The 24,390-nt window shown below is 41.0% G+C and overlaps 2 protein-coding genes across 3 annotated transcripts; both read left to right on the plus strand.

Moving 5' to 3' along the window:
- Positions 1–295: 295 nt before the first annotated feature.
- On the plus strand, positions 296–8,165 carry sdad1 (SDA1 domain containing 1). Its single transcript, XM_015942943.3, has 22 exons — positions 296–518; positions 593–697; positions 781–879; positions 960–1,070; positions 3,507–3,578; positions 3,663–3,763; positions 3,849–3,906; positions 3,994–4,068; positions 4,158–4,259; positions 4,340–4,409; positions 4,515–4,618; positions 4,774–4,831; positions 5,383–5,441; positions 5,522–5,598; positions 5,708–5,805; positions 5,905–5,981; positions 6,286–6,415; positions 6,520–6,611; positions 7,186–7,370; positions 7,453–7,537; positions 7,680–7,841; positions 7,943–8,165. Exons 1-22 carry the CDS (start codon positions 429–431, stop codon positions 7,988–7,990), a joined length of 2,058 nt encoding a protein of 685 aa, XP_015798429.3. The 5' UTR covers positions 296–428; the 3' UTR covers positions 7,991–8,165.
- Positions 8,166–14,948: 6,783 nt separating this feature from the next.
- klhl8 (kelch-like family member 8) lies at positions 14,949–24,312 on the plus strand. 2 transcript variants are annotated; one of them, XR_008564016.2, is made up of 12 exons: positions 14,949–15,146; positions 17,011–17,072; positions 17,242–17,407; positions 17,550–17,870; positions 18,603–18,789; positions 19,190–19,333; positions 19,533–19,644; positions 19,738–19,906; positions 19,989–20,148; positions 20,438–20,639; positions 22,549–22,794; positions 23,483–24,312. XR_008564016.2 is itself a non-coding variant. In XM_070552384.1 (11 exons), exons 1-11 carry the CDS (start codon positions 14,949–14,951, stop codon positions 22,670–22,672), a joined length of 1,845 nt encoding a protein of 614 aa, XP_070408485.1. In that variant the 3' UTR covers positions 22,673–23,284. The 2 variants fall into 2 exon arrangements, 1 of the variants encoding a protein (XP_070408485.1); XM_070552384.1 differs by lacking the exon at positions 23,483–24,312 and having other exon boundaries at positions 22,549–23,284.
- Positions 24,313–24,390: the final 78 nt, after the last annotated feature.

Here is a 24,390-nt window from a genome sequence, read left to right on the forward strand (position 1 = left end):
ATTATGGAGGGGAAGAGGGAGTAGAAGGAGAACATGAATCTATATTTATAAAGTGGCAATATTTACTTAGTAGAAACACTTTATGTAATGTAAATCAAAATAATTTGTGTATGTAAATGGGCAAAAATCCGGATCCTTCTCTTTCTCGCGACAATCTGCGCAACTTCTGTTAGCTATTTTTTTGACACTTTATTTTTATAATTGGCTTTTAACAGAGGACAGCTAATTGTTTAAAATAAAAACCGAGACAAAGTCCCGCCAGTAAGAGAACGGTCACGCAAAGCGGAAATGAGTCAGAACGGGACCAGATATGACGTGTAACTCTCATCGTCTTTTTAATGGCAGCTTACACATTGGCCACGCTTTCGTTCTAAAACAACATTTTCCACCTCTTTTTTTATTACACATCACTTTAATAATATCCAACCATGCCCGGAAGACAAAACAACAAACTACCGAACAATTTACCGCAACTCCAGAATCTGATTAAAAGGGATCCGCAGTCTTACGTTGAGGAGGTAGGTAGCAAACATAGCTAAACTCGTTAGCTGTGGACAAGTTTGCGGGTATGATCTCTGTCTCTTCTATTCAGTTTCTTCAGCAATACCGCCACTATCAGTCCAATGTGGAAATATTTAAACTACAGCCTGACAAACCCAACAAGGAGCTGGCAGATCTCGTCATGTTTCTGTCTCAGGTAACTGAGCTTGCGTGTTTATACTGAGCAGCAGATTGTGTATGGTATGAACATAACCTGCATTAATAAAATCTGCTCTCCAGGTCGCTCACTGCTACGTGGAGCAGCTGTCAGCCTTTCCTCGGGAGCTGTCTGAGTTGTTGATGAGTTGCCACACAGTTCTGGAGCCAGATCTGCGAATGGTGAGAGGGTTTGTGACATACTGGTCCTACTGGTTCCACACCAGAGCTTCAGATGTCATTGGTTCCTCTGTTGTTGACAGACGTTCTGTAAAGCGCTGATTCTTCTGAGGAATAAAGATTTGATCGACCCAACTGAACTCCTAGAGCTCTTCTTTGAGCTGCTGAGATGTCATGACAAACTACTGAGGAAGGTAAGGATGCTCCGTCCTCAAATAACTACAAACATATTTTCATTCATAATATTTTTAGGATTTAAACTTGTCTTTTCAGTATGTTTACATTTTATTCTCTATTAAGCTCTATTTTTGGATCTTGGCTGTAATTTTAGGGGTGTATAAATTTGCAAACTTTGTAATTAATTCTATTTGTATTTATTGTCCTGATTTGTCTTTGTGAAGGTATCGGCCAATGTTAGTCATTTTTAACATATCGGTATCGGTCAGATTAATAAAACTGAGCTGATATTAGCAACCGTCTGTGAATCGATTTCAGATGTGATGATGTGTAATTGTGACATGTGATAGTGATCATCTCAGAAGCGTAAATGTGTGTGGTGTGTATATACACACACACACACACACACACACACACACACACACACATATACACTGAACAAAAATATAAACGCAACACTTTTGTTTTTGCTCCCATGCTGTTTATGCTGTTTATGTGCTTAGCCGACGCTTTTACCCAAAGCGACTTACAATTTTTTTTAACCTATAGGGCATGCTACATGTGTGGCATATCAAGGGGTTGATTAGACAGCATGAATAATGTACAGGTGTGCATTAGACTGCCCACAATAAAAGGACGCCCTGAAATGTGCAACACCACAGATGTTGTAACCTTTGAGGGAGCGTGCAATTGGCATGCTGACTGCAGGAATGTCTACCAGAGCTGTTACCCATGAAATTAATGTTCATTTCTCTACCATAAGCCGTCTCCAAAGGCATTTCAGAGAATTTGGCAGTACATCCAACCAGCTTCACAACCGCAGACCACGTGTGACCACACCAGCCCAGAACCTTCACTTCAAGCATGTTCACCTCCAGGATCACCTGAGACCAGCCACCCGGACAGCTGCAGCAACAATCAGTTTGCTTAACCAGAGAATTTCTGCTCAAACTGTCAGAAACCTTCTCAGAGAAGCTCATCTGCATGCTTGTTATCCACATCGGGGTCTGGACCTGACTGCGGTCCGTCGTTGTAACCGACTTGAGTGTGCAAACACTCACATTCGATGGCGTTTGGCACGTTGGAGCGATGTTCTTTTCACAGATGAGTCTCGGTTTTCACTGTTTAGGGTATTTTATTGATGGCATTTTGAATGCACAGAGGTATTGTGACGAGATCCTGAGGCCCATTGTTGTGCTATCACCTCATGTTACACCATGATAACGCACAACCCCATATTGCAAGGATCTGTACATAATTCCTGGAAGCTGAAACATCCCAGTTCTTGCATGGCCAGCATACTGGGATGTTTGGGATGCTCTGGATCGGCGAGTAGGACAGCGTGTTCCAGTTTCTGTCAATATTCAGCAACTTCGCACAGCCATTGAAGAGGAGTGGACCAACGTTCCACAGGCCACAATCAACAACCTGATCAACTCTATGCGACAGAGATGTGTTGCCCTGCATGAGGCAAATGGGGGCCACACCAGATACTGACTGGTTTTCTGCCCCAACACCCCATAATGCAAAACTGTGCACATTTCAGAGTGTTCTTTTATTGTGGGCAGTCTTAAAGCACACCTGTACATCATTCATGTTATCTAATCAGCACCCTGATATGCCATACCTGTGAGGTGGAATGGATTATCTTGGTAAAGGAGAAGTGCTCACTAACACTCATGTAGACAGATTTCAGAACAATATTTGAGCCATGGGTCTTTTGTGTATGTGGACACATTTTCAGATGTTTGAGTTCAGCTCATGAATATTGGGAGCAAAAGCAAAGTGGGTGTTTATATTTTTGTTCTATTTATATTAATTGGTGTAACAGTTCACAACAATTGATTTGGTTCGGTTCAGTGTTTTGAAGAGCTCGATTCGATTAATTTTCTGTTTATTATTATTATATTTATTTAATAATATGTGAAGCGGCTTCTATAGCGAGCAGAACCAGGTGTCATCACAGGCTGCTGATCTAACATAATGTTATTTGTGCAGCTCTGAGTGTCACGCAAGTGTTGTGTTTGACTGTTGATGCTCCATGTTTTTGTTTCTGCAGTGAGCCTTAAAAACTCACCTCACACCGCCCAGAGTTTCTTCTTAAAACTCGTATTAAATAACGGGCTTCCTCCGTGTCGTATTTTTCGTTGCAGGATGAAAACTGTACATCAGTAGTCACTGGGAACATTCAGCACATGTGTATGTTTTTACCCCCCCCCCCCCCCCCGTGAATCGTTACACCCCAATGCACCGATAGATATTGGTTATCAGCCATAACAGCGATATTAATGTTGGTAATGGCCCAAATTTTCATATCGATGCATCCTTAGAAATGTTTTTCACAGATGCTTCCTGTTCATACACCCATTTAGGATTCTAGGAAACCTTGAAAGTGCTTGATTTTAAAATCAGAAAAGGTGTACGACCCTGAAGTTGCTTTTGTGCCTCCACAGACCCTGTACACACACATTGTATCAGACATCAAAAACATCAACGCAAAACACAAAAACAACAAGGTCAACACTGTAAGTACTCCGTGTTAGTGTGTCTGTAAGTTTGTTGTGATGATTTGAACAAATATTCAGGTTTTTTTTCTTTTTTGCTTTCAGACGCTGCAGAACTTCATGTACACCATGCTGAGAGACAGCAATCCCATCGCAGCAAAGATCTCTTTAGATGTGATGGTGGAGCTGTACAAGAGAAATGTGTGGTAGGTGGAACAAATCATCAGAACAAGTTTATTTTTACAGAATTCATCATTACTCACATTGAATTGTTTTGATTTTGTGTCACAGGAACGATGCCAAAACAGTGAATGTTATTACAACGGCATGCTTCTCAAAGGTGACAAAGGTATGAAACGTGTCTCCTTGCTTTGCTGTTAATAAATAATAAATAATCTGGCGAGGTCAAACGTAATCTGCTGCTTTTGTCTTTTAGATTCTTGTTGCAGGCATGAAGTTCTTTCTTGGTAAAGATGAAGATGAAAAGAATGGGAGTGATTCAGAATCTGAGGCAAGTATCAAGAACAAAGTTACCCTCTGATTTAAAAGAAATTACAGTTCACTGTTCATTTAAAAAAAAGTTTTTTATCAACTTTTCAGGACGAGGGAACATCCTCGAGAGACCTGATGGTGAGATACGCCACAGGCAAGAAAACTTCCAAAAACAAGAAGAAGCTGGAAAAGGCTATGAAAGTTCTCAAGGTACCAGAGTTTTAAACTCCACTGAGACCAAGCTGATTTAAAACAGCTCTCATATCTGTCGTTACCTGTTCTTCTGGCAGAAACACAAGAAAAAGAAGAAAGTGGAAGTTTTCAACTTTTCAGCGATTCACCTCATCCACGATCCTCAAGGTACACTCGTCTGCTCGCTCTACAGAATCTCAACGACCGCCGATTAAGAGCTGGGTGCTCGCTTGCGCCACAGTTAAGTGTTGTCAAACGTCTTTTCACGTCCAGATTTCTCAGAGAAACTCTTAAAGCAGTTGGAAAACTCTAAGGAGCGCTTTGAGGTGAAGATTATGATGATGGATCTCATTTCTCGCCTGGTTGGAATCCACGAGGTCTGTGAATGCAAAATGTGTTTAGAATAAATCAGATTAACACGTTAGTAATTGTGCCTGTGATTCTGCTAAACTTCCGTTTACTATTTACAGGTGATCTGTTATTTCTTTTAATTGGATGGAAATGTATTTTTCATTTTAATCTCTCTCTGCAGCTCTTTCTCTTTAATTTCTACGCCTTCATCCAGAGGTTTCTTCAGCCCCATCAGAGAGGTAAGTATCTCAGGGGCCTGTAGCACCCCCTTGTGGTGGGATGCTAGCTTTGCAGCTGAAATTAAACTCGTGCTGCAGTACAAAAAAAAGCATTATTTTTTTTCCAAAAGCTGAGAAGTTAACAAGGACATTTTCACTTGTTAGACTGTTATCAAAAATTGGACAGAAATTAAACGCAACAGAAACAGAATTTCTACTTGTTCCTGTTAACATACAAGCTAGCGTTGGCATTACAGCACAGCTAGCTGCCATAGAACACTTAAAGAGGTTAAAACTCCCATGAGCCTTTGCTTCAGAACTAAAAAAGATTTCTCCCCCCGTGTGATAACATTTACTTAAAAAATGATGTAAAATGAGTAATTTCGTTTCAGTATTGTTGATGTTACTGAGAAATAAGCTCTATTAATAACAAGTAATGGAAACGTTCTGCCAGCAACTGTTATTGATTCACTCCCAGAGAAGTGACCGTTAATATTAAGAAATAGTTTACAACTAAAATAATTGTCTTACTCTGCTACCGTCCATTAAAGACGTATCTTTTGTCTTTTCAGAAGTGACAAAGATCCTCCTGTGTGCTGCCCAGGCTTCCCACCAGCTGGTTCCCCCTGAGGTACACCACACATCCTTCATATGTAACAATTACATTTAACAAAATGTTGCAATGATATTGTCTGTTTTTCCTTTTTGCAGATCATTGAACCAGTGATTATGACGATTGCCAATAACTTTGTGACCGACAGGAACTCTGGGGAGGCCATGACAGTCGGGTAAGAACACAGCATGTCTGATATGTTTAAATGTGTTATATTGAAACTTTGTACTGTCCATCCATCATATGATTTTACAGCTTTTCATGTAAATAAATTCCCATTCTAGCCTTAATGCCATCAAGGAGGTGGCAGCTCGCTGTCCCCTCTCCATCACCGAAGACCTGCTGCAGGACCTATCCCAGTACAAGACCCACAAGGACAAGAGTGAGAGAATAATCTACACTTGTCTGTTGAATCTGTGTTAAAGTCCCCATCGTGCCCGTGCTTAGTCCTGTTTTTATACGTGCTGCATGTGTTTTTCAGATGTAATGATGTCTGCCAGAGGTCTGATCCAGCTGTTCAGAAGTCTCAATCCACAGATGCTGCACAAAAAGGACCGAGTGAGTCACTGAAAACTCTAAACCAAACAAACGGGATCAGAAGTTAAAACGTAGCCTCAGATTAGAGATTATGATTTGTGAAATACACAGAAGGAGAAATAAGACGTCTCAGATACTTGAAATACTTTCTAAAAGTCAGAGTATTGGTATGCATATATCACAACAATAGTATACCAGTAAGAAGTAGTTACTTGTTACTTAATTATTACTGTCAGAAATGAGCATTAAAACCGTAAACGTTTTCCAGTTTCCACAAATCATAAAATTGCTTTTTTTTATAATCCGAAACTCTACTCCCGTGTAGGGGAAACCCACCGAGGCGTCAGCAGAGGCCAAAATAAAAGATTATGGTGAGCTCGAGGCCAGAGACTATATCCCTGGAGCTGAAGTCCTGGAGGTGGATGAGGAGAAGAAAGAGGGAGAGGAAGATGAAGGTCAGCTTCGGACCGTATCACATTAGCTATGTGGAATGGAGAATCCATTTTCATGCGCCATGTGGGAGTAATTTGTGTCTGACATGATCTTCCTTGTTCCACAGGTGGCTGGGAGAGCGCCAGTATCAGCGACGATGATGAGGATGGAGAATGGGTGGATGTCCACCACTCATCAGATGAAGATGCTGGAGAAGTGGTGAGGAGGAAGATCCAGAGCGCTTTAGATCAGGAAAATGATGGATTCGTGTTTTATTTTAAAAAAAGATTCAAAGACGTTATTGTCATTCCCTTCATACAGAGCAGGTTAACAAAATGACATTTCGTTTGGACTCATCGTGCAGTTCATAGAGCATAGAGGGCCAAAATACAAACTTACTTGTTTGAAATTTGTGACTTTGAAACATTACAATGCAACAAAACAACCATGTTTCTGAAAAAAGAGCAGCGTGACCTCTGGTTTCCACCATATGTGTTTCGTCATTACATCTACAAAGCCTAATGCGCTGCTGCAATCTGCCGCTAATGGCAGATTAGCCATTGTTTTTAACACTTTAACGCTTCCAAAATGCGTTAAGTAGATTAAGATCGGGCCAGACAGGAAGTCAAGCACAGGAGTGGTGAAAAGCATACAGTAACTTTCAAAATAAGAGACATAAAGATTTCCTAGTAAAAAAGTTGTTACCGAACCATGAAGGGCTGCATAAGTTGGTTTTTATTTGAAACTTGTAGTTTCTTTGTTGTTTTTTTACAAAAAATAAATTATTTGCAAGGCGGAGAAGCTTCAGAGTATTCCAGCTGAAGAAAGGAAAGCCAAGGCGGCAGCAGTCAGTGGCAGCAGGCTCCTCACGCAGGACGACTTTAAGAAAATCCGCCTGGCTCAGATGGCCAAAGAGATCAGCGCTGCTCCAGGAAAGGGCCAGAAGAGGAAAATGGTGGAAAGTGATGACGACGACAAGTGAGAAATTCTTTCTGTCAGGAATCCGATTCTTTGCAATGAAACATCTTGTAGTTGAATAATGTGTCTTCTTCTTCCTCAGAGGAGAGCTGCTGATGCTGAGAGATATTGAGAAGCTGCATAAAAAGCCTAAAGCAGACAAGGAGACTCGGCTGGCGACAGCTTTGGTAAAATCAGTCACATCTGCAACATCATTTGGGGGGGGGGGGGGGGGGGGGGGAAGAGATTAGGGAAATCAAGTTCTGCTTGAGTGTTGTTGAAGCAAAAAAACAAACCCAAACATATCCTGACGATGCGTTTGACCTCCAGGCAGGACGAAGTGACCGAAAGGAATTTGTGAAGAAGCGAACCAAACTGAACCCACACGCCAGCAGCAGCAACAAGGAGAAACGGAGAAAGAAGAACTTCATGATGATGAAACACAGTCAGAACGTCAGGACTAAAGGCAAACGCTCTTTCAGAGAGAAACAGGTGACTCTCCCCTCCGTGATAAACACGTTTTATTGACTGTAAAGATAAAATGCTGTTTTGGAAACTTGGTTTTGAAATTGTTTTTTAAATTTTCTTTCTAGCTTGCTCTCCAGGCTGCCCTCCTGAAGAAAAGGAAGCAGTACAAGTAGAAGTGTGACCCTCATGCTGTCTACCGGCCTTCACACCCACAACTTTGACTGTGTCAAATAAAACTGTATATTCTTTAAGCTGCTTGTATGTTTAGCATCTTACTGTCATTGTCAGCAATTAAAGTGGGTGCATTTACACTCATTAAATAAACCATCATTAATAATTTTGCAGATATGTTTTGTGTCAATGAGGTGATTTTATTCCAACTCTCACACTGACTTTTATGAAACTAATGAAAACAAATCTGGAGAATCAAAGTACTGAACCCTGTTTAGCTTTAGCTTGTACTCTCCTGCTGGGTGGTATCCACTAACTTGGGCCTCTCAGTAGGTTTCTTATTGCCACATTTGGACTTTTTACACACGTAGAGGTCAAATTCATGACCTCTTCAAGATGCCTTAGTACAGCAGGAAATTAATCCCCCAGAATGCAAAGGTGTGTTAATATGTGTTTTTATCAAATTTTAATGAGTGGCACAGGTATTGGGTTTCTAAGAATCCCATACTGGTCCACAAACCAGAACCTTCTAGAAGCACCAAAGACCAGACCTAAAAATCGATGTGATCTCTTTTTTCCAGGCTGTAGGACGATGATTTTGGAAGGAACCACCCTTATCTGTACATAGTATAGACAGTCTGGTCATCTTCCAAAAGCAACAGAAGACCCTTTAATTTTAATCTGCTTTTGCTTAAATCTTATGTTTTTTTATATATATTTTTAGTATTTTTTATCATCTTAACAGTGAATTTATAATTTATTTGTTTTATGATATATTAGTAGTTTGATTTATGATAATTTATTTAAAACTTGTAAGTCTTTTTTGTTTTCTGATTTTGATCTTTCATTTGTACTTTAGAATATTTAGTTTTGTTTTTCTGATCATTTTATGACTTGTTTTGTTCTTTGTGATTTATCTGTCTATGGTAGTGCTAAATCAACAAACTTTACCTCTTGTTACTCTCCAGGGCTTAAGTTTTGCTGTGCTAGTTAGTATAATATTTTAGTCAAACACAAATATTGTAAAAAATAGAAGATTGGATTTTTTTTATCAACATTTGTATTATTGTTCTGATGAGTTATGTTTCAATAAGTGTTAAATACGTGGTTTTGATGTAATTACAGTTTGTCATTAAGTTGTCCAGAATAAACATTTAGACACTTTGGAAAGGGATAAAAATGAACACGTATTTATTCATAACTTTATAAGATCATGAACTTATTTTACTTTTTTTTTTACATATATTAATATATATTAAATATATATTTATAACTTTATAAGATCATGAACTTATTTTACAATTTTTTTTAAATATATTTATATATATTAAATATATATTTATGTCGATGAAAATTACTGACACTATGTTGCCTTTAACTACATTACCCAGAAAGCACCTGGGGTCACAACACGTTCCGATTCTAAAGAATGCCTGTGTAATAAACCGGCCTTTTATATCTTGCTACGACATGAGGTATGTAACTTTATAACATGTTAAATTGCGAACAGATTACGCCACATTTAATTGTAATTTGTACTCCTCTATATCAGCTTGCGTTGAATTTACGCTTAAATCTTTACGGTTTCCTGTCAGGTTAGCTGTCATGACGATGCTACATGGTTGTTAGCAGGCAAGCTAACCATAAATCCACTTTTTGCCTTGTTAGCTATATTTATTTGTTGTGTTTATGGATCGTCTAAGCGTTTAATCGTAGTCTATCTCTGATGGTTAAATATAAACGTGTTTAAAAGTAATGCTAAATAGTTTAAAACCTCGTTTAAAACTGGCTTGCCTCTTTGCCTGAAATTTGTGCAGCTATCGAAAACTAAACACATTTCCATCATGGAGCTGCAGCACATATAACTTTAATTTGGAGTCATGCCCCTCATGAGCCTCAGTACGTCAACAAATCTTGGATGGTAAACAGTCCTGTTGTATTCCCGGTAATGTTGTGGCTTGAATTGCGTTTGTGATTAAATTTAACCCCTGCTTTTATGTCTAGAATAGCTAAACGACATGGAAAAGATGAAAACGACACAATCTTGTAGTGACATTTGTTGACTACGTTTCACACACATTGTTGCACTTAATGCTGCCTTGACCTCTTTACAGCACAGCTTTAAATGAGACTTATGACTTTAAAAGATATAAAACTCATATGGTCCAAACAAAACATGTTGATGAACTTCTTTGGATGTCATAAGGCAATTTCAGCACTTTCATACTTGACAGTTTCAGCACCTTCCAAAATGAGCCATTTCAGGGGTCTGACACATCCATAGGCGGTTATTATACCACTAAAGCCTAATTTATACTACTCCAGCGCCGTGATGGAGATGTGCACGCATTAACAGAGATGTTTTGCTCTCAGACTTCTCCATCAGCTGGGGATCGTCCAGGACAAGAGAGTGGGTAGCGCTGTTCTGAGGTATCCTGCCACCATTACAGTCACATACCCGGTCCACGATAGTGTGTTTACTATTGCGTTTACATTGTTTTAATGTATTTCTGAGACTTTTGAACTCGGAACAAATATGTCCCCCATCCACCTCTTTATCAGATCGGCACCTTTTAACCCACGTTTCTCGTCTTTTCTGTCCACAAATAAAACGCTCGCTACATATTTTTGTACTCCTTTAGTCACTGCTGAATAAACGTTTATTTTTTCATCCTTTTTCCCGTGATGCACTCTTGAGTCTGCCGCTAAATATCTTTTTATTTTTTGAGGGGGGAAAAGCAGTGCTGTTGACGAATGTATAGGAAGCAGCGCCCTGACCAATCACAATCTTTCGACAGATAATTAAAAATTGGTGTATGTTTCTGTCACCTACCGCGAGCCCAACAGAGAGCTTTTGTGTGAAGCATAATGGCATTGTGTGTCTCCGCAAAGACAGAGAATTATAAATTAGGCTTTACACACTAGCATCGGCTCCGCCCCACTCCCTCCAGCCTGGCCGCGTTTGTTCCACACTGCCTTAGGAATGCGGACATGATTGAGCACATGGGCTGTGGTCTGTGATGTCATGAGCGCATCTCCGAGCACGTGGGTGGGTAACAAGAGCGCAGGGAAGTCCGTGGTGTCTCCATTATTAAATTAAAGTGGCCTGAGCAGTCTTGCTTCTGGAGGCTCTCTGACTCTGATTTTGCATTCTGCTTTGTTGTGTCTGGAAGCTGTGTGTGTGTGTGTGCGTGTGTGTGTGTGTGCTTCTCACAGCAGGGAGAGCCAAAAAGAACAGCTTCAGTCAGAGGCTCATTAACTCCACATCATCCAGAATGATAATGGGGAAGCCCCCGTGGGATGATTCTATGCCAGTCGGAGGCTCCCTCTAATGGTAGGCATGATTTTTGAGCCAGCCAATCAGTCAGCAGTGGGCATGTTAAACCAGTTTGGCTCCAGGCAAATCATCTCGAAAAGAGGGCTAAAAAAACTTCCGGTTGCGCGTGGGAAAAGCCAAGGCTACCTAAATGAGAAAACTCCCAACCTGGTCCAGGCAGAGTGGAGCCGATGCTAGTGTGTAAGTGCTGTTTGATGACAAAGCTCCCAAATCCGGGAGGGGCTCGAAGTAGAGCTGCAGCTTCTCCAGCCTGGAGAGGTGAGACCATGCTAATTTTCCCTATTTGAGATTCCACAATAGGGATTTTTTTTACGGCTCATTTTAGGAGTTTAATTCCTAAATCAAATACTGACAGAAAATGGATGGCTGGGCTTTATCTTCATGTGTAGTGTTCATAGAGGCAGTAGAGACCCATGGCTTTTTTGAACAAAGACTGGGGTTTAATATTTCCTTGTTTTCCTCAAACACATTTATTTTCAACATTGTAAACACAACACTCCAATGGGCATGAGTTAAACTCAAAAATCCAATAAGATTTATGTACATAAAATGCCTCTTTCTCTCACATATTGCTCAGTGATCTCTCTAAATCTTGGTTATTAAGCATTTTTCCCTTTCAGCATGAGGCAGAGGTGTGCCTTAAAGGCTGGCTGTACCATAATAGTATCTGGAGCAACCACTGTTTGCCATTTAATTTAGTTGCTTTCAGTAGCTTTGAGTATTTGAGCAGGATTTTTTGAATATCGACAACCCCACTTTATTTACCCCTTTATTTAAAATTGTAACAAAGTCTGTGGATTTACTTAAAACCATAAAAATGTACCCACAGACTCGTTTGAGCAACAGTGACAGTGATTTGTTTAGAGTCGCTGAAAAACCTCAAAGATGAACTTCACAAAGCAGTGCAGAGCCAGAGGGAGCCTTTGAACATTAGTGTATGTGATGGGACTCGACGTCTTCTGCTCCTGTAGCTGAGAGGACTAGTGATGAGGGCTGATACGCCGAGTCTATTCAGTGTTGGAGACACTGCATGGTCTGTGAGGTGTGGGGGAAGAGTTGGTCTCCGCTGTTTTGTCTGCATTCAGACTCATCTGTAGACAAGTCAGCGGAGACGATTTCTTCAGCATTAATCAGTAGGTAGGAGTTGTGCTATTTGTTTGATTGCTTGGCTTTTTTGTTGAAAAGATCCTTTACTAGTTTGCTACATAGTTGCCCCACTTCTCCCACATTTGACTGTAGTTTTTTCAAGATTGCTTGGAAAGTGAAGTAGCTACGCTAGTGAGCGATACTGACTGTACTACTGACACAGCCACTCATCACCTACACCGAAGCTTGTAGTGATGTTTGCATGTAAACAGTGACTGGTAATTGTTGAATTTAAACAGAAGAATTTAAAATATAATTTGTCTCTCACTGCTTTAACCTGAGCGTATCTGTAAAAAAGATAATTAAAAAACAGTTACAAATTTTCACAATCAGATGTGGAATAATGTTTTCTCTACAGAAGCCCTTAATTTACTATTAACTACTATTCCTTTTTATAATTCCTTAACTAATATAAATGTTGGTAAGAATCTGGCAATACAATATAAATCACAACACCTGGGAGACGAAGTTAGCGGTTTTTTAAGACGGAATTTAATTGGAAAACTCAGGCCAGACGCTTCCAAGATGCATCCAGTGTTCTCGCAAAGTCTCGTTCCATCAGAAAAGGGAGCCCAGGTCTCCTCCCCTTCTGGTCGTCTCACGGGTCCCTGCAACACAATGAATGCAGCTATAAAAGCTGTTTTCTAATCCACTTTGCTTTACGCCTTGAATTGCACATGTTAAACTTCAATTTTAAGTTAAAATAATGAATGTGAGTTTCGACTGTCTGGCACGTACTTTGAGATTTTGTAGCTTTTAAAAATTTGGAAATGATATCAGAGGTTGCATGAATACCGTCACAGCAGAACCTCTTACCACATGGCCAGATTTATAATGGTTTTGTCCACGTTTAATGCTCCTTTTATCGTTCTGGATTTGAAGCTTGCTAAACTAATCTTCTCTTCTTTGTGTCTGGTTTGATGACGTCAATTTGGTGAGATGAACTGTTCACACAAAACCTAAAATAGCTTTTGCTGTCTCTTAAGACAACAGATTTCTTGGCATCAAAGTTTGTCTTTTAAATTCATGGTATGTATATTTTATTGGTGTTGATTTTTGGGAACAATGCACTTTTTCTTGTTTCCACTGGGATGAGATTTTAGTTTCTATACCTACAACAAATGAAAAAGTAGGACCAAAGCATTACTTTGTGTTGGGTCTGTACTACTTTGTGTCAAACTCAATGCTGAGCCTCTAAGAGGTTTATAATCTGTCACTGACCTCTTGAAATGGTAGTTATAAAAGTTAAAGTCACATTTAAATTGTTATGGAGACTGTTGAGACTTTGGTCCAATTGGTTGTAACTTTTACTTTGTAGAGATGTCTTGTGTTTCTAATGTCAACACGTTACATCCTTTTGTTTAGAGGAGCCACAGACTTCATTAGATTAATAAAGTTTCTCTCTGCGTTTCTTTAAATGAGATGAGTGGTCACATTTAATGTTGCAGCTTCACAGCTTTGTAGGAAAACATTATGAATCACACAAATGTGAGAAATTAAATATTCTACATTCACTGAACAAGTTTGCCTTTACCAGTTTGGAGGTGTTTTGTTTTTCCTAAAATAATCTAAAATCACCAGGTGGAGATCCTTTTTCCAGTTTCTATTTCAGCGTCGGTCTCCCAGCAGCCTTTTGACCTTGTTTCAGAAAAATAGCAACGAGTTGGGGATGACCAGTTCGTTGTGATGCTGAAGTTATTTGAAGACATTTTATTAAATTTGTTGTTCATCCATCCATCTTTGATTATCTGGAGTCGGGTTGCAGGAGCGGCAGCCTAAGCAGAGAGGCCCTTCACTTGGGCCAGCTCCTCCGAGGGAATCCCAAGGTGTTCCCTGGTCATCCGAGAGACATAGTCCCTTCAGCGTGTCCTGAGTCTTCCTTTAGGTCTTCTACCGTTTGGACGTGCCCAGAAAACCTCACCAAGGAGGCGTCCAGGATGCATCCTAACCAGATGCCCAAGCCACGTCAACTGGCTCCTCTTGATGTGGAGGAGCAGCAGCTCTACTCCAAGCCCCTCCCATATGACCAAGCCTATCACCCCATCTCTAAGGGACCCTGTGGAGAAAACTATTTTTGGCCGTTTGTATATGCGATCTTGTTCTTTTGGTCACTACCTAAAGCTTGTGACCTAAGATGAGGGTAGGAGCGTAGATCGAATGGTTCACCTTCTGGCTCAGCTCTCGCTTCACAACAGACCGGTACAACGCCCGCATCACTGCAGACACAGCACCAATCCGCCTGTGGATCTTCTGATTCATCTTTCCCTCACTCACGAACAAGACCCCATTTGCTTTTCAAAGCCTGTATTATTATGCTCCACTTTACTAGATTTGCTCAGATAAATAAGAACAAAATGGGATATAGCTGTTGGCTGCTGTATTTTAATCTCATATTCTAATTTGGCATGATATTTGGTATGATGTTTAGGTTTTCTTATTTCCTACTCTCTCGTAGGGTCTGTTTCATGTAGCCCACCATGGCACCAGGGGATGTGGTGCCAAATCATGCCAAGCAACTGAAATCCAAGGAGAAGCGTCCAGGAAGCAGGGCGTTCAAAGCGGAATGTGAGCCTGATGGGTCTTTTGTCTTTGAGGCCAATGAAGCCTGGAAGGACTTCCATAATTCTCTCAGGCATTTCTACGAAGTTGGAGAGCTCTGTGACGTAACGCTGAAGGTTAGTTTTTCTCAGCGTTTTTCATCCTCAAGTTTACTTTGGTTTATTTTATTTTATTTTTAAAGGATAGTTTAATTTTATCATACAGTGGGTACAGAAAGTATTCAGACCCCCGTCAGTTTTTCACTTTTTGTTATGTTGCAGCCATTCCTCATTAATGCACACACAGCACTCCATACTGACAGAAAAACACAGAATTTTAGAAATTTGTGCAGATTTATTAAAAAGGAAAAACTGAAATATCAGATGGTCCTAAGTATGCAGACCCTTTGTTCAGTATTTAGTAGAAGCACCTTTTTGAGTCAATACAGCCATGAGTCTTCTTGGTAAAAATGCACCATGTTTCTTACACCTGGATTTGGGGATCCTCTGCCATTCCTCCTTGCAGATCCTCTCCAGTTCTGTCAGGTTGGATGGTGAACGTTGGTGGACAGACATTTTTAGGTCTCTCTAGAGATGCTCAATTGGGTTAAGTCAGGGTTCTGGCTGGGGCATTCAAGAACAGTCACAGAATTGCCTTGAATTCCCTCCTTTGTTACTTTAGCTGTGTGCATAGGGTCATTGTCATGTTGGAAGGCAAGCCTTCAGCCCAGTCTGAGGTCCTCAGCACTCTGGAGAATGGCCAGGATATTCCTGTACTTGGCCGCATTCATCATTCCCTATAATGGTTTAGTGGTGAGCAGTGCCGGTTTTCTCCACACATACAGCTTAGAATTAAGGCCAAACAGTTCAGCCTTGGTCTCATCAGACCAGAGAATCTTATTTCTCACCATCTAGGGGTCCTTCAGGTGTCTTTTAGCAAACTCCATGACTGGTGGAGAGCTGCAGTGATGGTTGATGTTCTTCAACTTTCTCCCATCTCCTGACTGCATCTCTGGACCTCAGCCACAGGGATATTTAGGTTTAGGACCGGTGGTGCCAGTGTTTGGCAGGCCTTGCCTCTGTCAGTGCGCCCCAGGGCAGCTGTGGCTATATTGTAGTTAATCTCCACCAGCGTGTGGATGACTTTGGTGTGTTCTTGCTGTGTTTAGTTTCAAATTCCATCTTTCAGTTCTTTTTAAAAACTGAAAGATGGAAGGTGGATGACTGATTGTGTTGTGAAGCACCGTGGGGGGTTGTAGAACCCTATAAAGGCACTATGCAAATGCAAGCCATTTACCATTTCTGCTTGACCTCTCTCACCAAGGCTCTTCTCCCTGGTAGCTCAGTTTGGTCGGACGGCCTGCTCTAGGAAGGGTTCTGGTCGTCCCAAACATCTTCCATTTAAGGATTATGGAGGCTGCTGTGCTCTTAGGAACCTAAAGTGCAGACAATTTTTTTTTTGTTGTAACATTGGCCAAATCTGTGCCTGGCCACAATTCTGCCTTTGAACTCTTCAGGCAGTCCCTTTGATTCTCGTTTGCTCTGACATGCATTGTGAGCTGTAAGGTCTTATCTAGACAGGTGTGTGGCTTTCCTAATCAAGTCAAAGCAGTATAATCAAACACCTGGACTCCTATGAAGGTGTAGGACCATCTCAAGGATGATCAGAAGAAATGGAAAGCACCTGAGTTAAACATGTGTCACAGCTAAGGGTCTGAATACTTGGAACCCTGTGATTTTTCAGCTTGTCTTTTTTAATAACTGCAGAAAGTTCTATGTTTAACTGTCAATATGGGGTGCTGTGTGTGCATTAATGAGGAAAAAATGAATGTAATTGATTTTAGCAAAATGGCTGCAATATAACAGAGTGAAAAATTCACAGAGGTCTGAATACTTTCTGTACCCACTGTATTTTCTCTAATGACCTCAGTGTTATTCGAAAAAGCAAATACTGAGCTACGGCATATAATCATATATTCTCTGTATTTGTCCCTTTTCCTAGGTTGGCAGTAGGTTGATACCATGTCACAAGCTTGTACTTGCTTGTGTTATCCCTTACTTCAGGTTTGTTCAGTGGGCTGCTTGTTTGTTCTTTTATTTCCTTGAATGTTCACGTTGCAGCTGTGCCATTTGGCCAGCATATTCTCAACCCTGTAATTTACACAACAGTTAGATTTAATTTAAGTATTAAATACGAGCTGTTTTCCGTGTGGTTTGCTCTTTCTCCTCTCAGGGCAATGTTCCTGTCAGATATGTCAGAGACCAAACAGGAACTCATAGAGATAAAAGACTTTGATGGAGATGCCATCCAGGACTTGGTGCACTTTGCATATTCCTCCAAACTGACATTAACTGTGGACAACGTGCAGCCCTTGCTTTATGCTGCCTGCATCCTTCAGGTAAAAGCCACAAAGCACAGTCTCTGGGTAGACCCGGAACTGGAGTCTTCTCTCTTCTTATATGAAGCATGATGAAGCTCAGAACTGATTGTTTTTTTTGTACCACACATCTGTGTCATTTAAAATGTTTCACCTCTGCCAGGTTGAGTTGGTGGCTAGAGCCTGCTGCGAGTACATGAAGGCCCACTTTCACCCCACCAACTGCCTGGCGGTCCGAACCTTCGCTGAGAGCCACAATCGTGTTGACCTGATGGACATGGCTGACCGCTACGCCTGTGAGCACTTCACTGAGGTGGTGGAATGTGAGGACTTCACGTGTGTGTCGCCTCAACACCTACGTACCTTGCTGTCCTCCAGTGACCTGAACATCCACTCTGAGACAGAGGTGTACAATGCAGCGGTGAAATGGCTGAAAGCAAACCCGCAGCACCATGAAGCCTGGCTGGACCAGATCATGTCTCAGGTTAGAGAAGGGTGGTGTTTTATTCTTCCACGTTGTTGTTTTTGTGACGTTTGACCTTAAAGGGATACTGTGCAACTTTAAAATAATTTTTGTTGAGCTATTATGTGCTAAAAGGACCCTTTACTGCAGGGGCATCCAATTCCGGGCACAGAGGGCTGGTATCCAGCATGTTTTAGTGGTTTCTCTACTCCATACTTGATTCAGTGGTTGAATCACCAGTGCAGCAGCTCATCAGACTCTGCAGAAGCCTGTTAATCACCTGCTGATTGAAATCAGGTGTGTTGAAACAGAGTTAAACTAAAACGTGCTGGATACCGAAATGTCACTCAGACCCCACTGCCCTCTGTGGCCAGAATACCGCACTTGCAACTTCAGAGTGACAAACGTGTTAAACTTAGTAAAGTGGAGTAGACATGCCTGGTTTCCAGCATGATTCCTGCATGTTTTAGATCAAGAACACAGCTGATTGGTTTGATTTAGTGATGAATCACTCCTGTAGACACCAGTGTAGGCTGAGGAGACATTTCAGCATTTGGATTAGGTGTTAAAAAGACAAACAGCGTTAAGTTTCACTTTTGGTTTCACTAACGGACTTTAGGGGGTGCTAAAAGCAAGCAAAATTGCATAGTATCCCTTTAACAACCGAGCTTACCAACCAAGAATTCTTGTAAGAAATTTGTGCTATTGCATGTTCACAGTTTAATGTAAGATGTTTAACCATCTCTCCTACAGGTGCGGCTTCCATTGCTGCCTGTGGAGTTCCTGACAGGAACAGTTGCAAAAGACGAGATGATCAAAAGTAACCTGAACTGCCGTGACCTGATGGATGAAGCCAGGAACTACCACCTCCACCTCAGCAACAAGGCGGTTCCAGACTTTGAGTATTCATTCCGCACCGTCCCCCGGAAGCATACCGCAGGTATGACACAGTGTTTTGTTTTGATCATATAGCATCTTTTATGGCTCAGCAGCAGTCAGCACCTTTTCTTATCAAGATAAAGAAATGAGCTACTGCTCAGAACACAAAGATAGGGGAGTGTTCTTACAAGATCTTGCTTTTCCCTCAGAAGGATGGCGGTAAAATTTGCCTCCACCTAGCAGTTGGGGTTTGCATAGTTTAAGAAAAAAAAATTGGTGAGTTTGATCTCACGACTTCATGGATGTTGATTGAAAATAAAAACTAATATCAGATCAGGCTTAATTTGTGGCCCTTTGTAATGTCTTGTGTTTATTTCTAAGCTTTCAGGTGATAATGCAAGTTTTTTATATTTTCTCAGTGTACCGACAGTTTGTTATGTTCCATGTTTTTGTTTTTTTAGGGGTCCTCTTCTGTGTTGGAGGCCGGGGAGGTTCTGGTGACCCTTTTCGTAGCATTGAATGCTACTCCATCTCCAAGAACAGCTGGTTCTTTGGTCCAGAAATGAACAGCAGGCGGCGCCACGTGGGCGTGATCTCCATCGGAGGTGAGAAAGGTTTCATGTGTTGCTGCAGAGTCTAAGGGTTAGTAGATAACAAAGAGCTTGTGATAATTTGACATATGTGACAATAAGTATACCAACCGAGGTCTGAACCGTGCTCCAGTTTGTCTCCAGACAGAAAAAGTCTAAGACATGCTTCCAGCTCAGTATCTGAATGTCCCCGTGTTTGTTTTTAATTATTTAGGCAAAGTTTATGCTGTTGGAGGTCATGATGGAAATGAACACTTGGGAAACATGGAGATGTTTGACCCGCTCACTAACAAGTGGATGATGAAAGCCTCTATGAACACTAAAAGGTACATCTAAATGCTCTTTTTATAAATCTCATTTACTGAGAAATGGGTCAGAATGATAATTTAACCAACTAACCATCTGCATGTGTTCGTCAGGAGGGGTATAGCCCTGGCAGCTCTCGGGGGTCCTATATATGCTATCGGTGGTCTGGATGACAACTCCTGCTTCAATGATGTGGAGCGTTACGACACTGAAGATGACAGCTGGAGTGCTGTGGCTCCAATGAACACGCCCAGAGGAGGGGTCGGATCTGTGGCATTAGGGGTAAAACTTCTAGACAATACATCTTTTATGATTGACAAGGATTTAATCGTAACTTTATTTCGTTCTCACCTCTGCTTGATAGAGTTACGTGTATGCAGTCGGAGGAAATGATGGCGTGGCATCACTCTCCAGCGTGGAACGGTTTAATCCTCACCTCAACAAGTGGATGGAGGTCAGCGAGATGGGCCAGCGGCGGGCTGGAAACGGCGTCAGCAAACTCAATGGCTGCCTTTATGTAGTGGGTGAGAGGAATGCGATGACATGAGCAAATCTCTCTCACAAACTCAGACTCATAAACAGATCTAAGTTGTGCACTTCAGGTTTCTGTTTTCACATGCTACAAGTGCACGCCCTTTATTTTTATATACAAAGACATGATATGGAGACAAGTTGTAAAGGCTGTTTGGTAACTGATTCATAGAGTGTAATATTCTTATTGCACAACAGAAATTTGCATGTTTTTATGCTGTCATAGGAAGTAATGAGCACAATATTTTACAAATTTGACCATTTTCTGGTTATTTTTTCAAGGTGGCTTTGATGACAACTCTCCCCTGAGCTCTGTGGAGCGTTTTGACCCTCGGATGCACTGCTGGGAGTACGTCTCTGAGCTCACCACCCCACGCGGTGGCGTCGGAGTGGCCACTGTCATGGGAAGAGTGTTTGCAGTCGGGGGACACAATGGAAACATTTACTTGAACACAGTGGAGGCTTTTGAGCCTCGAATGAACAGGTGAGGAGGAGATTGGGCATTCTTCTCAGATATATAGGCTATTGTTTATGTTTTGTCTCTTTTGTAATAAAATCAAATGTCTTTTAATCAAAACTGGGAATGCAGTTCTGTTAGCACGACACTGTAAAAGGAATATATGATATTGGTCTGTTTTTGTTTAGATGAACAGCAAACAGGAGAAGTTTGGATCAGGCAGGCTGATAATCGCATCAGTCAGTTAATTCCTTCTAAACATTAAGCCTCGCATGGAGCTCCGTTGTTCTCCTATGTGTAGTTATATCATTAGAGCTTCTCAGATGATCTTAATTAGATTTGTGGAAATGTTTTACCAGGCATTCCAACTTACTTTGATGTTTATTTATACATTTTGCTAATGCTAATTGCAGAACAATGCTAGCTTGAGCTACTGCTAACGCAAAGCCAAGCTACTGCTAATACTAGTCGGATCTACTTCTAACCCCCTTCTTGGATGAGAGGGAATGAAAGAGAAGGTCAGAGCACACTTGTAAGGGCCAGAATATACGTGCTGCTTAAAGTGAGGGTCAAGGCCTGGGTGGAGACGTATTTCATCCGCACTTCCTGTTAGGAGAACGCTTCTGAAAGAGGAATCTCCTGGCGGACCGAGAGAGCGGCACCGAGGCAGTGGGAGACCGCACCCCTCTCAACCCCCCCGCGTGTGCTGTCGGAGTTTCTCGATCTAAAAACTAGTTGTTAACGAGCGCGTGCACACAAGCACGCACTCACACAAGACTTGCCCCTCCGGAGAAAAGCAGACAGATTCTGCAGCTTTCTGGAGGATTTCCTGTTAAACGAGATCATTAGATGAAAAAGGGGAGGAGGGCATTTTTTTCAAGGAGGCGAACGGCTCTGAGCGCTAATGTGTCAAATCGGCAGGTGAGTGGTTGAGCCAGGCGGAGGTGCGGCTGCCTCACCTGGAGACCAGTGCTGATAACGTCATTTTTTTCAGCTTAGCCATCAGCCACAGCTGCTTCTGAATAAATGTGGAGCAGAGTTTTAACCTGAAGAATTATTATGGTTTTGGGCTGAAATATTAGATTTAGAGTAAGTTGCACTAAACTGCCACACTAATGATTACACATGTGTACAGCACCATTAGACACTCATCTGTACAGGTTATCAGCAAAAAAAAAGTTAATTTAGGCATTACTTACTCTTTAACATTGCGGTGGTGCAGGCAGCAGGTGCCTTTGTTCACATACAGATCCTTCTCATTAAATTAGCATATTGTGATAAAGTTAATTATTTTCTGTAATGTACTGATAAACATTAGACTTTCATATATATATATATATATATATATATATATATATATATATATATATATATATATATATATATGATTCATTATTGCATGTTAGCCTCAAGGGCAACCTTATCTGTAAGTCGCTTTGGACAACGCGTCTAAAAAGCGCTAAATACATAAACATAAGTATATCACGGCCCAAAGGTTCCAGGATGTACTGGAAATATGTAACTTTGAATGAATGTGAGATAGATCCAAAGCTTGTCCATTGAGTAATACGATTGCTGTACACAGCTGTGGAGTCTTTGCTTCAGGTAGCGTTGTAGAGAAAATGGAGGAAATTAGCCAATCAGCATGCAGTTCAATTAGTATTCATGTCCTGGTTTAGTCGGTAGAGTAAACCAGTCTTTCCGTTGTATTTTGATGTTGCGTTTGGCCATTCGTCTGTACTCCTGGGTCATTTTGAGCCCCAGTTAAATTTCATAAAGGCTCAAAGAAAAGTTTCAAATGTTCTAGTACCCCTTTAAAATGCTACAATAGTTAGTTACTCTTTACACTTTTTTTTATTTAATTCATTTGGATTTTCCATTATCAAGATGTTGTTTGTGTCTAATTTCATGGTGATTGTGTGTCTCTGTGACCCAGATGGGAACTGGTGGGTTCTGTGTCTCACTGCCGGGCCGGAGCTGGAGTCGCAGTGTGTTCGTCTCACGTCAGCCAGGTCCGGGACATCGGTCAGGGCTCCAGCAACGTGGTCAACTGCATGTGACGACACCTCCACGATTCACCTGGTGACCGACTGCCAGGTCACCCGTCAGATCTGATCGCAGCAGAAGCACACAACACAAAGCACACCACATGACGGTAGCGTCATTACTGACCAGCTCCACGGTGAGTGCCAGTGTTTAGTTAAGGCCTAAGAACATCTAAAGAAAACTTCCAGATTTTAAATCTGAATTCCTCAATCACTGAAGTATTTAGTACTGTATTAGTTCTGTTTGGTTGTACTGGTTTAAACTGCCCATAACGTCTGAGCCTTTTGTTTAAGACAAACGTTGTGAGACTGATCAGAGTGCTCGCGTTTAGGAGAACTACTGTAAAGTGGGCCAGTTTGTTTGTGTTACCTCTACAAAAAGTCATTTCTGTTATCTAGAGACTTAAAGCTGAATTTTCAAGACGTTTATCTTGGATTCATCACCAGTCTGAGCAGTTGAAGCCCTTTCCAGTTTCAGAATGCAAATATGTTTGTTTATGTATTTAGCAGACGCTTTTGTCCAAAGCGACTTACAAGTGATAATCGGCATGTTGCCCTTGAGGCTAACAACAACAATAACAACCACTTGACATCAATCATGGAGAGGAGGGAACAAAGGAGTGGACGGTGGGGGGTGGGGGGGTGGGGGTGCAGGGAAGGTGCTAGTTTAGAAGATGCTCTCTGAAGAGCAGGGTCTTCAGGGGTTTCTTGAAAATTGAAAAGGAAGCCGCTGTTCTGGTAGTGCTTTATATTTATAACCTCTCCTCTTACTCCAAGATAAATGAAAGTTTACTTTATCTTTGACATTTTATTTATTTTTTCCAGCAGTTACAGCTGCGTTTTGACACAGATGTACTTGAGTAATCATTTTGGACAAATCAATCGTCATTTGGGCTGTTTTCTACTCGGGGACTCTCACTCCTGCCAGAGCCAAACGGCGAAACCAGAAACAGTTTGACAGAAAGACCTCCTGCTGAATTTACTTTGCTTATTTTACCTCCACACTATTACTGAAAAGGTGTGGCAGTTGTGCTGAGTATATCAAAGCAATAAAATGCACCTAATTTAACATTTTTTCGAGTGACTGCTCATTTAAACAAGCAAACTTCTAACTTTAACATTTGTGTTGATAGCTGGACTGTCAGAAATCCCAATCAGTGTGTTTCTAGATGCGAACGAGATTCAGAGGTTCCATTATATTTCAAAACATGGACTTTTTTGTATAATAAAATGGGTGTATGTTTGATATATTTCTTCATTATAAATATATCTATGTAATCTCTTGCTGTGCACTATTTTCCTAAAATAGATGTAAAGTCTGAGTATATTTTTGTCTAAATAAGAAGGTTTCATGTTTCGGTTTAAAGATGTTCATTAAGCACGATCAAAGAGAGAAATATTTATAGTCTCTGGCAACAGTTTTATTTTTAGAGAGGAGCTTTCAGAGACCATATTTGCATTTTGTAGGAGAAAAATGAATGCTGTTGCACAGTTTAGTGCTGTTGGTAAATAATTTCAATCATTTTGGTATCAAATCAGAAGCCAACATTGTGTTTTTAAATGTTGATGTGTAAACGTAATGTTTGACTGCTTCTATCATGCTTTATTTACATGATGTTGATATTTACTGGTTCAATAAAGTTTGATAAAACATTGTTGATGTCCTCTTTTTTATCATCAGAAAAAGTTGGCTTATAATTTGAATAAACTGAGTCTTTAGATATAAGTAAACT

Source organism: Nothobranchius furzeri, chromosome 6, assembly GCF_043380555.1.
Source record: "Nothobranchius furzeri strain GRZ-AD chromosome 6, NfurGRZ-RIMD1, whole genome shotgun sequence".
NCBI classification, from domain to species: Eukaryota; Metazoa; Chordata; class Actinopteri; order Cyprinodontiformes; family Nothobranchiidae; genus Nothobranchius; species Nothobranchius furzeri.